General features: G+C 37.5%; 1 protein-coding gene across 1 annotated transcript; it reads left to right on the top strand.

The window, feature by feature from the left end:
* Window positions 1-1,830: 1,830 nt before the first annotated feature.
* Window positions 1,831-11,365, top strand: LOC149298399 (tetraspanin-18-like). Its single transcript, XM_089487568.1, has 4 exons — window positions 1,831-1,887; window positions 2,087-2,281; window positions 7,155-7,229; window positions 11,246-11,365. The coding sequence occupies exons 1-4, from the start codon at window positions 1,831-1,833 to the stop codon at window positions 11,363-11,365; spliced, it is 447 nt and encodes a 148-aa protein (XP_089343694.1).
* The last annotated feature ends 2,022 nt before the right edge of the window (window positions 11,366-13,387 follow it).

Raw genomic sequence — 13,387 nt, 5'->3', positions numbered from 1 at the left:
ATTTTTATTTTTTGTTTTATTAAATTTTTCTTCCTAGACTTTTGGTAAAGCATTTGGATGAATCAGCTGGGAAATATAATTAAGGATAACAGAAAAGTAGAATTAGTCATTAAATTATCAAAAGTAGAATTCCACCACTATTGTTTTCTCATATATGACAATTCCTCAGTAACTGCCCACTCCAAATACATTCGAAACTCAATCAAGCCTTCCTTGTTGCATCCTTTGCATGAAGCAGCCAAGGTAAAATAAATAAATAAAGCATTACCAACGATTCTCAGAACAAGGGTGTCAGCAAAAACATTAATCTTACTCACGTAAAAAGTGAAAGGTAATACAATCTAAACCTATCTGAACAGAAGAGAAGAGGCTAGCTTGCATATATATATACCTATGTATGTGTGTACAAACACCCAATATTATGAACAGACAATAATTCACCCATCCCAGAACAACATATCCCTAGGTATATTTTCTATAATACCAGTTTTATCACTGTTTTTGTTAATCCATTGCATGCAATTTTTCAGAGGGGCATTTCCATTTCCATGGATGGAGGGGTTGGATTTCCATTGACATATGGATAAATCCATGAAGTAATATAGAAACATAGAATTTGACGGCAGATAAGAACCATTTGGCCCATCTAGTCTCCTGATGTAAAGACTCAAACCATAATCCATCCTTGCTTTTACTACATTTATATAACAGTGTATTAGCCTTCACTTATCTATCACACTAGATCAGTAAAGTAAAAAAAAAAAAGTGTTTACATTACAATTTTTCTTCTATAAGCATTAATATATATATATAGGTATTAGCAGTTTTACTCATTATTGGGAAAATTTGCCAACTTTATTGTGTTATAAACAAATTGTGAATCAATATTTTAAAGAAAGATTATTTTAATATTCATGAAGGTGCATTGTTACAGTAGTGGCACTTGTTCATTTGAGTCAAGTTGTAAGGGACGGTGCATTTAATTAAACTACAGCAAGGTCAGATTCTACTTCAGCCCTCTTGCGTTATTTTTTAATGACCTCTTGCATTACAGCCTCTTGAGGCCAGGCTCCCAGCTGTTCTTGTTTAGCTTGTCAATATCTAAAAAAGGGAGATTTTTTCCCCCCATAATCATTTGTAGCAGTCTCTTCACAAAAGCATCTAGAGGAAAAATATAATTTTTGGACAATAAGGACATTTTCTCAGATTACAAATTGGAAAACAAATTTAAGGTATGTTTGTCTTTTGATCATTTCAATTAAGTTAAAAATAAAACATTTTTGTCTGAGTACATATAAAAATAATTAGACATAAGCATTAAAGGATGTATACTATGAATGGTCAATATTTCAAGCATTTTAATAAAAACTTTTAGTAAATGAATGAACTTCTGGAAGAGATGACTTGCCATTTTTCTTAAATGTAGATTTGTTACTTTTACTTTTAGTATATTAAAATATGGGGTAAACAAGATTTTTTAATTAATACAAAAAAGATACTCAAAAGAATGCAGAGGATTAACATTGATATAGAGCAGAATTATCCAAACCAACTAGTGATTAGTTTATCTAAAAAGAACATTCTCTTGGAGTACTAGGAGTATATATATAAAAAATCCTCATTCATTTTAAAATTAAATCAAACTAAGGTTTTTCCAAATCCAATTTTAGATGATTTAACAAAAATTGTATTTTGAAAATATATTTAAGAGAATTTTTCAGTGTTTTTCACCACTTGTTCATTTTACAGTAAACTAAACTACAGATATCTTTAATTTGATATGTTTTAGAAATTGTTCAATTTTGAATTTCAGGTGACCGAATCTACAATATGGGAATTTTAATGTTAATGAAGTATATGATGTTTCTCTTCAATGGTCTTATATTTGTGAGTACAAATTTTCATACATTATATGCATTATATACTTAAATTAAATTTGTGTTTAGAGATTTTCATAGGACTAATCTTTTAGTGACTTGCATGCGTGTGTGTGTGGGGTTCTAGACCAAGTAATTGCTGTAATTAAATGTAACAATACACATTTTAGACAAATTAATCAAATACATTTAATTTCATTTCTCTGCAGCTGGGTGGCATTTGCCTTTTAGGTATTGGTATATGGATTGTTGCTGATCCAGATGGATTTCAAAGTATCTTTACATCTAATCCATTGCTATGTGCTGGGGGTTACATCTTGCTCTTTGTGGGGCTGGCGCTGTCATTAGTAGGATTCCTGGGATGTTTTGGAGCAATTCGGGAAAAAAGATCATTGTTATTATTGGTGAGTACACCTGAAAGCTGTAGAATTATTTCAATAATTTTTGATTTCCATAGACTGTCGTGTCATTCTGTTTAACAAAGAGTGTGCTTTTCATTTGTGTTTCCATTTGTGTTTTTTTATTCATGTAACATATTTTAAAGTGAGAATAAAGTATTTATTACAAAAGCATGTCAAAAGGCAGATACAAGGTAAACAATTGTGTGAAAAAGTATATAAACCCTTTGGAATTACCTGGATTTCTGTATATTTCTGTGGAGGTTGTTGCTGCCAAAGGAGGGTCAACCAGTTAATAAATTATAAATGATAATGATTCACATACTTTTTCCACCCTGCATTGTGAATGTTTACATGGTTATTGTCTCTGTTTTACTAGTTGAAGCAGACTATGTTGGTATCAAATTTAATGGCCCATATGCACAGAAACCCAGATTATTCCAAAGGGTATACAACATCCTTTTCAGACATGAGTCTTTGGACATATCTGTGTGACCATGTAAGAATCATCGTTGAAGGAAGATGGGCTTTGAGTTAAACAAGGCTAGTCAGACTGGCTTCATCAAGCAAATTCTTTATTTTACTTGTAAAAACTTTCAATTTACTTAGGAGGCACAAAGCTTAACATCAAGCACAAAATATTTGTACAAATGACCCTTTGGTAGTTACAGCTGAACATTTTTTTTTCTTTTTAAACATTTATTGAATGTGTTGATAAATATTTTAAAATAAAAATAATAGTAACCTTTTTCCAAACTACCTCTAGCTCGTGCCAGTTGCTTTTCAATCAGTGTAATCTCCTGCCCTGATGTTATCTTATTTCCCTTCACCGCAGCCTTACAAAGGCTGTCAGAAGTGATCAACAACAATGAAGGTTGATTAACTTTACAGGTTGATTAACTAAAGCTGGATATTGTTGTCAAGCTGTGGTTTCAACTTTACCTGCTTCTGGAGGTCCAACTCCATTAAGCTTTCTCTAAAACAAGAGGAATACGCTTTTAATTTATAGATAACACTCTTTAGTGCCAGAGATCTGGACATGTTTCTTCTCTGGAGGTCTGGAATGATTTTAGTAGATTTGCTATAGATATTTAGGTAACAACTTTATAAGCAGTTAGCTGAACCAGCACTGGAGCTCACTAGCGTTAACATGGCAAGAGATGTGTTTTGGTTGAATTATGGAAAACATTGGGGAGGTGGGGAAAGGGCCAAATCCTCTAGATTGTACGTTTGGGAACAGAGCCTTCTATACCTAATGTATCGGTGTATCTTAGATTTATACATACACATTCATGCTCACATAAACTTATACACAGACATTGATGTTCACCAACACTTATACATAGACATTCATGCTCCCCTGCATTCCAGGTTGGAAGGGCCCTTTCTGAACAAATTTGAAGCGGCACGAGGAGACAGGAACAAGCAGTTGCAGCAAAGAGCAAAGAGCCAGCATGGCTTACAATAGTCATTGTCAAAATGTTGTAGTAAAGCCATGTTCATTGTATAACTACACCAGCTGTTGTTGAGGTATAAAATAATGCTAAAAAGCCTCTCCCTCCTTGTTGTATCACGTGCAAACATTTCCCGAGGCTTACACGAACCTTGGGGCAAGATATACCTCTTTATCTTTGTATCTGTAATGTCTAATTAGAATAATTCCCTTCTCACTGAACAATTTTATCAGTATCCTTGTCGACATTGCAAATCATGCAGTAAACTTATGTTTCTTTACTATGCTTCTTTTCATGTGATTTTCTAGTATTGAGTTTTTGACATCAAGTTGCTCATATTCTAATGACTCTTTGCATTCACCTATTGTGACAGGGTCATCCTCTTTTCTTGCCTTGTGATATAAACCTTGGACATCAGACTTCCTTGGTGCTTCTCCCTTGACAATCTCTGTTATCAAACCTTTTGCAGAAGTCCACTTATTTTGGTTTAGGTGACCTTAAAAAAAGTGATTTTGAAACTAAGCTTTAGCTCATAGCATTGCTTTTTGTAGTGCTCCCAGTAGACTTGTGCATTTGTATTCAGGCAAACCTGAAAACAAACATGAATGGTGCGTTTTTGTTGTTCAGCCCGAATACCGAACAAACGAACATGGCGGCGGCAAAACGTATACGAAGGCAAAGACACACAACACGAAGAATCTTCGTGTTCGTCTTTGTTTACTAATCTCCCTGATCCCTTCCCCATCTAGTATACCTTATCTATGCAGCATTGCAGGGGTTAACGGCAGCGGAAATCAGTAGGTTCGCCGTCAGGAGTTAAAGGGCCGTGCAAGCTACTTTATTAGTTGCCTGCAGGGGCCTCCTCTGGCATCAACCAATTGGTTGGTTTAGTTTTTGCCTTCATAGATTCTTAAAAAACAGTGCGTGTTAGAGAATGTATATATCCCATACCAGGATATATTGTCTACACAGAAGTTTGCCTCGGAAGAGCAAAAGGGACTTGTCTATGAAGATGTTCTGTTCTAGAGTATATTTAAAAAAAAAAAAAACTGTCTGCGCTTCTTACCCTAATAAAGTTGGCAAGAAGCGCAGACAGTTTTTTTTTGTATACATTGTACAGCCAATACACTGTTTTTGCAGCATGCTTACATCTGTTTGGTAGGCCTCGTATTATACATTTGTATTATTTGAGCCTGTGACTAGCTTAGCGCACCGACATTTTTTCTTTAGAGTATATTTAAGCAGAGAACTTTTGAGGGGAAAATAAAAATAGGTCTTAGTTCACATAGCCTAACAAACTGTGGATCACCTTTGGGGGGCCATTGGGCATTATCACTGAAATGCAGGACTCTAAGCAGGTCCAAATATCTGAACTTTTATAATACCCATCATTATGGTCGATGCCCAAAATGTTTACATTTCATATGGGTCAATAGCGTGTCAGCTTTGCCAGTCAGGTGAGCCAAATATTGGTCAGCATAAACATTTCTCTGTTAAGACAAAAATTAAAAAAAAATTGTAAAAAAAGAAATAAAAAGTTTCTGAAATAAATTGTCTCACTGGCATCAATATTGGTAGCGAGTTTCCATAAATAGGGAGATTTCTGGGGCTACCGTGTTTAGATGTACCGAGTAACTCTCCACAACAGATGCAGGGTCAGTGCACCTCCTTTTGTGCGGTGGAAGGTGAACATCTCTGTCACCTTGTATGAAACATTGAACGTCAGATAAATATTCGCTATATGAGGCTGTAAGTATAACAACATTAGATGGGGCATCTGAATCTGACGCCAAAATAGTGTAAGTTTCTTCAGCAGTGAAGAAGCGCATCATGTTTTTTTTTCTAATAAGCTCCCACGGGACTACCTTGTTTGGAGAGCCATAATTTTACAGCACACATTGAAGTGTGTTGCAGCAATTTGTTCAAGACATACCGGTGCACCCTAAGAGGTGTTTGGCACAGCGTTTTACAACACATTGTGCTTTCTGCAAATAAAGTTAATTTCTGCCACGACAAATATCCTGACCACAATCGTACCATAATTACCCCACCCATCTTCATGCCCCAATGCCATCTTACTTCAACACCACACTATCATTTTCATCTTACTGCTTCAGCTGTTGTAGAGCTTCTCGTGTGTTGAGTGTTTTATGAGTTTTAGTCTACAGCAGCTGGAGTGGTAAATATACTGTGTGTATAAGTGTGTGGAGTTTATGTTTACCACAGTGCTCCTCAGCAATTATACATTTTGTGCCTCCATTTGTTTTCATCCCCTTTTCCTTACCAATGGCACAACATATACAGCTGCAGATTTGGTCATGCACTACATACAAGTAATGCAATCATTATTGTACCTCACAGCCCCTTTATTTCCCCCAGCAATATTCCACAGACCCTGTATTGCTCCCACAGTCCCTGTAATACACCCCCAGCAAGGGCGTGACAATAATGGTGACAGGGGTCGCAGCTACAATGGGCCTGCAACTCTAGGGTGCCTGGGTGACACCTGCAACCTCCCCTTTAAAAGCTGCTAACTGCGGGTAACACCTGCTGTTAGCGGAGTGTAGAGATCATCTGATCAGACTCCCTGCACGCTGTCTGACTCAGTATGTAGTAAGTGACATCACATCCACTTCCTGCATGTTGGATCAGTCTAAATGGAGAGAGAGAAATACAGGAAATCTATTTGAGGGCTAAGATGGCACAGGCAAAGTGTTTGTCAACAAGGATGGCTTAGGCAAGCTGGGCACAAAGATAGCACAGTCAGGCTGTTTGGGGGCTAAGATGACCCTGGTAAACTGGTGGCAAAGCTGGCACTGTGGGACATGTTGGTGAAGTTGAGTGGGGGAGCAATTTATGCACCTGTGGTTTCTATGTATGCCCTGTACCCCAGCCCTTGTATTGTACCTCCCAGCACATTCAAAGTATCTTCCAGCCCCTGTAACATATCCCTGATTGCCTACCTTTTATTGTTCACTGGTGGTGCGTATCCCTTGCAGCTGGTTTAACACGAATGTGTCCAAAACGCCAGATCTGATGTCAAATCTAGTGCAAAAGAGAAACCTGACAGAAGACCTGCTTTTCCATTGCTGAGTTAAATGGGCCAGTGAAGAGTGATCCTATGTATGCTTCCCTAAGTGTAAGATTATCCCCTAACTATGACTATAGGAAAAGTACAAAAATGCCATGGCCTCCTTAGGGGAAAATGTCTCTGATCTCAGACACTCAAAAGGTCATTGCTATTAAAATAAACTTCCCAATGGTAAGTCACTTTCCTAATTACAAAAAATTATGAAAAAACTCTAGTTACTGATTTTCATTAAAGTAGTCTGCTTTAAACATATGCCTGTTTTAATGTTGTGTTTCTGTCTAATGTCACCTATTGATAACTAATCTAATTCATTGTATATATTTTTTTATTTTAGTTCTTCATGCTGATTTTACTATTCTTCACCGTGGAACTTGTTGGTGTTATTCTTGCACTAACATATCAAAAACTGGTAAATGACTCCAGATTAATGAATATGTGTGTAATCAACTTTCCAATGTATGCTAAATTACAGGGCAAAAGAGACGTATTAGAAGCACAATAATAATTTTATTAACAAGAACACAACTGGTCACTGATTTAAATGAAACTCGTTAAAATCAAATATAAATTGATTAAGCAAAATTAATTAAGAAAATCATCAAATTGAATAACACCATAAAAATATATGGTTTTGGATGTTTGATACGGCTTTTCACCACTAGGATCTTTAACCCCTTGTGTCTCGCTTGCTGATTAAAAGGCATGAACTTTTGCTATGCACTTAAACTGTAACACATTTATAAGAAATGCCTCATACACACAGTACTATAACTATTAATTTCTAATTATGGGCCGAATATAAAGTGTTCAATATTGTTTTAAAGTTGTTTTTTTTGTCATTTAGTATGCTGGGTTTGTAACTGGAATATTGTACAAACAACCCACAAACCACCCACAAAAGTACCGTATTGGCCTGAATATAGGCTGCACTTCCCCCCCCCACTTTAGGTCTTTAAAGTGGGAGTGCGGCCTATATTCGGGGTTTAGTTCAGTTCGTATCTCCCGATGCCCAGGGCATGCATTTCCGGGTGCCGGGCAGGGTTAGGATACAGATCCGCCGCAGCGCTGCAGGAGACCTGGATCCTCCTCTCTGGCAGCCGTGGACGTCTACGATTTGCGCGTAGACAACCTCCGCTGCCGGCACTTCTTCTTTGGTGGGGCACCAGTGTGACATAACCTTCTGGTGCTCCACCATAGAAGCCCCGGCGGAAGTGCTGGTAGCGGAGGATGTCTGCGCAGAATAGAATGGCGGTGCATTGGTAAGTCGGGGGGGCACTACTAGGAATCAGAGTGGCATATCAGGGGGGCAGAGTGGCATTTCTAAGGGGGCATAAAGCATATCTAGGGGGCAGAGTTGCATATCAATAAGTAAGGTGCATAATGAATTAAGGGTGGGACCTTAAAATGGCTATTGGTTTTCTGTCTGTATATAACATAGGCTGACAAACTGATAGATAACAAAAATGTTAAAATACATGTATTCCTGTTGATTAGATAAAATACCATTCCACTAATGTGTATTTTTTCTTTAAAAATATTTTTTTCTTTAAAATAGCATCAAACTTTAAGGGTACGGCCTATATTCGAGCCAATACGGTATATATTTCCAGAAAACAGACAACCCAGGCTATGTTGGTAGGAGCATTTGGACATTTGCCATGCAGCCATTTGTCCTCCAATCACTGCAACTAAATGTTTTTCAACGATTTTGTCAACTGTTCTACTTTGCCTAGTTTTTGCCGAGGTTATCTGCTGTGGCAGAGAAATTTCCCAAAACATGTTCAGATGCATCTCTAGATTAAGGAAATGCCCAACCTTCATGTTTATTTGTTGACTTTGTGGATATTACAAAAATGTAATACATAATATTACCCATACAAAACATTGTCGACTGTTGGTCTCAAATCAGAAACAAATGTGTATAATCTGATAAACAATTTCTTTCTAAAAACAAACTAAAAAAGACACCTTTATACATTTTAGTTCAAAGAAGCAATTTTGCCTTTATATAATTAATCACCTTCTAGAAATCTAAATTGAGCACTGTACTTTATTGCATTATTTGCAAAGCCTTCCCTTATGGCATACAGGTAAAATATTCCATGTCAATACTAGACTTGTGCATTCGTCTTCGGGCGAACATGAAAACGAACACGAAGAGAGCGTGTTCGTTCCGAAGACACGACGAAGAGAAGACAGTGGCGGTAAAACGTAGGCGAAGACGAAGACACACACCACGAAGATCTTCGTGATCGTCTTCGTCTTCGTCTACCATTCTTCCCCCCCCTTCTAACTTACCTTGTCTTCATGGCATCGCGGCAGTTCCCGGAAGTGGAAATCCGCAGGTTCGCTGTCACGGGTTACAGGGCAGTGCGAATGAGCCTATCGGTCGCCTACAGGGACCTCCTCTGGCATCAACCAATAGGCTCATCCCACTGGTCTCCCTCCAATAAAGTCGCTCGTACGGACATTTAACTAATTGATACCCTATTGGTCGCCAGCAGGGGGCTCGTCTGCCATCAACCAATGGCAGACGAGCCCCCTGCTGACGACCAATAGAGTTGCTCATACGCACATTTAAACTCCTGGCGCCAGAGCTGCGTTAACCCTGTATTAACCCCTTAACCGGGGAAACGAAGAATAACCGAACATGAAGAATGTCCACGAATATTCGCCCGAAGAGAAGACAGGAACAGGCGAATATTCGCGGAATACGAAGATTTTTTCCCCCCGAAGACAAGCACGAAGACGAACACGAAGAGCCCCCTGGTGCCCAAGTCTAGTCAATACCACAACATGATCTTACTTACAAAGCAGAACCAATCTATACATACTAGGAAACCAATCCTTTTCCAAAAATTCCTAAATGTATGCAGATGTCTTGCTTTTAGACTGTTCACATTTTTTTAAAAAAATGTCAACGCCCATATCTCATTTTAAAATAAAGCTAAGAACAAAGTTGATTTTTTTGCTATTTCTCATTTAATAGTTCTAATGTGCCTAATTGTTTTTGAAATATATCAGCGGAGGTTGTCTGCGTGCATTGCACAGACCCCCAACTGCTTCCGGAGAGGAGGATCCAGGTCCCCTGCAGCGCCTCTATTTGAGGTCTGATTAGAAGACGACCTAGAATATAAGACATCGTCTTATAATTGAGCAAATACGGTAATTATTAGGAAGCTTTGGAAACCAAGTTGATTTCAGATTTAATAATATACTTATAATATACATACAATCATTACAGACATGGGCATATTCCCCTCTATTACCAGACATGAGCAGATACAGAGAATAAACTCGTCTTTACCAGACATTACACACACACTCACACAAACAGACAAATGCAGTCACACAAACAGACCAACACAGTGACAGACAAACGCAGTCACATATATAAGTCAAACACACACACCTGGTGCTGGATGCAGCTTATTACACTGAGCTTGGTGTGAAGGAGGGACTCTCAGGCAATCAGGAGAGTTGAGAAGTGTCTCATGTTTGGCTGAGACTTTATTTACTCAGACTTCTATTTCCAGGACAATGCAGTGTCCTGAATTGAGACAATTGGACAGAGGATGTTGCTGTAAATAAATTAGGGGTATTTGTTATCAGTAGGTACCTAATTTCTGGAATAAACCCGAAGTAAATTTTGAATCAAATGTTTTTTTTTCTTATTGCTGCCGTATTCCACATATTATTCACACTTCATGAAAGATTACGAAAAATAAGTGGTATAAAGAGAAAGCCCTAGCTGTACTTGAAAAGACAATGTATAATTTGTGTTATATTGTAACAAAGATATTCTAAAAATGGCAAAGTAAGACCCTGCCACTGTCACAAAGATATCTGAGGAAAGTGGATGGGGGGCTTTTTGGGGCATATGGAAGGCACCTTGGGAATTAACGTAATGGGGCAGAAATTTATGATGTTGCCCTGTTAATGCCCATGAGCAGAAGAATACCTTAGCTGTGAATAGGCAACAATGAAAATCTTGTCATAGGGAGGTCTCAAATTCTGACTCACTTGTCATTTCAAAGTAAATAATCTCAAGAACAGTCCCATTTAAAAGGGAGGTTTAGAGCCCAAATACAAATTAAATTTCCCTACCAGGTTTTAAGTGCCTTCTTTATCTTGGTCCATCTGCATCTACTTTTTAATTGTCTATGCTCTATCCATATACATTTACTAGCTGTGTTGAGCCATACATTAATGTAAAATTAGCCAATTAATGGTGAGAATTCGTGCCAAATGGTGATATGGCATGCTAAATATCTATCCTGATTTTCTCACGAGTATGCATTTATAAGTCATTAATAGAGTATATTGTCTATCTGTCTGTCTATCTCTATACATTCTGTATATCTATCTAAATCTAAAACATAATTATATGAGACCTGATATTATGTTTTTTTATGTGCCTGGTAGATCAAGGAAGAACATTTTCTTGTTGAGTTGCAGAAATTTTACAAAGGCGACAACTCCACCGAAGTCTTCAGTCAATCCTGGAACACCATCATGATAGCAGTAAGATATTCAGCTTTTTGAAACATTGGATTCATTCTCTACTCTTATATTTTAACTGTTTTAAACTCTTTGCTCCCAAATTAAAGTGTAGGTATTAACCATTATGACTTTAATTAATAACTATGATTGTGCAGCACTGAAAACACATGTAACCAAAGTAATCAAAACTCCATCCAAGTCCAGTTAAATTAATTTGTAAAGGCACCGTGTCTAAATAGAGCTTTGCATTTTTATTGAAGTGTATCAATTTGCTCTCCAAGTGATTACCAAAGAAATACAAAAAAATGTAACGTACACAGATAAACCAACTGATAGAGATAAGAGAAACAATGTTTTTCCCTGTTGATATGAAATAAAAAAGTTAAAAAAAAATTATGATGAAACATCCTATCATTGAAGAGGTGTTCCTGGTGTCTACAAAGAGTGCACAAAATTTTATTATTATCCAAGCAAATTCTTAAAAAATAATACATATTGTACGCTTAACATAAAAAAGGGACTATGGTTCAACAAATGTGGTTAAATGTCTTTAGGTAACAAAAAATATTTTTTATGAAGGAGTTTCTAACAAATTTTTAAAGGCTTCCCATATAGGTTACATTTGAAGAAAATGATTTACTACAGATTCAAAACAACAAGAAGTAATGTTGGGCACTGTGTCAAATGCTGACTATCCAAGTTGATTGTGGCTAGCGGGACAATATAGTATTGTAAACCTTTTAAATATGTGTTAGAAAAGTTTTATGTTTGATATATTACAACACGGAAACTGGTTTTCTCTGTTTTCTCCTTTTTTTCTTTTCTGACAATCATTTGAGGCTATGGCAACACATCCAAATATACACAGCAAAGTTATCTATGAATACAGTGATGATTTATTATATTTATACAGACTTATCTGGATTTGGGTAGTATTTAGTTGGTTATTTTTTATATTTAGTATTGTATAATTGGAGTTGGCAATCATACTTTAGCTATTATTGCAGTGTAGTGCTGGTCAGTTACCATGGCCTGACTGGCGATCACAGGGCAGCCCTGGCACTTTAAGGCCAGTGGCCACTGGATGTCATTGCAGCTGATTGCTGGATATGCACTGCATATACTTATCTTTTTATGATGACATAGTGTGTGGCCTGGCATATCCAGCCAACGGCCACACTCTGTATCACCCAATCTGTTGCCGGAATGGCGGATGAGATTAGTATGGGGAGGCTTGGACTGGCCAGCAGCCCACCAGGGATTTTAACATGCAGTACTAGGGGCAGGTTGGCCCTGGGGGCAAGGGAGAAATTCCCTCCCTTGGGTCCTAGAAAAATCTTCCAGGAAGGAAAAGGTGTGAGGCAGAGAGGAAAAGAGTAAGAGGGAGGGAGTATGTATGTATGTATGTTGTAGTGAACATGTATGTGTTAGCATGAGTTTGTATATCTAAATGTGTGTGTTAGCTTGAGTGTGGATGTTTAAGTGTGTGTTACGTACTAGACTTGGGTGCCGGCCAACTCTTCGTGTTCGTCTTCGTGGGAAAAAAATCTTCGCATCCCACGAATATTCGCCCATTCCTGTGTTCGGTTTGTGCGAATATTAGTATACTTTCTTCGTGTTCGTTTTTTTTCTTCCCTTGCACGGGCCTTTAACTCTTGACAGGGAACTTGGCCTGTCTCCCCGCTCCAGGTTATAAACCTGTTTTTTTATTAGAACATAAAGTGAATTATGTGCCTACTCCAAAAACTAAATGCAGCAAACACTAGATACCACCAAAAGGCCAGAAAAGTAAATACAGTGTAATAGAATGTTGCGCAGTAAATAAATCGCTAAAATATGGTATATACTTATGAAAAGGTGTGTCCAATAGTACTCAAGGCAGCAAAGATAACATGTAAAAAATAAAATAAGATCTACAAACGTGTGAGTCTATATAGCGTGTATACAATATATATGGTAAACTGTATAATATCACACTCGCATTTACTAGAGCCACCCCAATACGGGCTCTAGCAGCAAGTAAAGAACACCATGTGCGAAGTCAGATAAACTGCTGAGAAATCA

The sequence above is a fragment of the Sceloporus occidentalis genome, unplaced genomic scaffold (genome assembly GCF_023333645.1).
Source record: "Sceloporus occidentalis isolate IW3139 unplaced genomic scaffold, rSceOcc1.0.p SCAF_33, whole genome shotgun sequence".
Lineage (NCBI taxonomy): Eukaryota > Metazoa > Chordata > Lepidosauria > Squamata > Phrynosomatidae > Sceloporus > Sceloporus occidentalis.
The sequence above is the reverse complement of the archived record's forward strand: the minus strand, read 5'-3'. Positions and strand labels throughout refer to the sequence as shown.

Coding starts and splice junctions, on each gene's coding strand:
- LOC149298399 (XM_089487568.1), top strand. CDS start 1,831: ATGGGAATTTTAATGTTAATGAAGTATATGATGTTTCTCTTCAATGGT. Junction 1,888..2,086: donor TCTTCAATGGTCTTATATTT/GTGAGTACAAAT, acceptor ATTTCTCTGCAG/CTGGGTGGCATTTGCCTTTT. Junction 7,230..11,245: donor CACTAACATATCAAAAACTG/GTAAATGACTCC, acceptor TGTGCCTGGTAG/ATCAAGGAAGAACATTTTCT.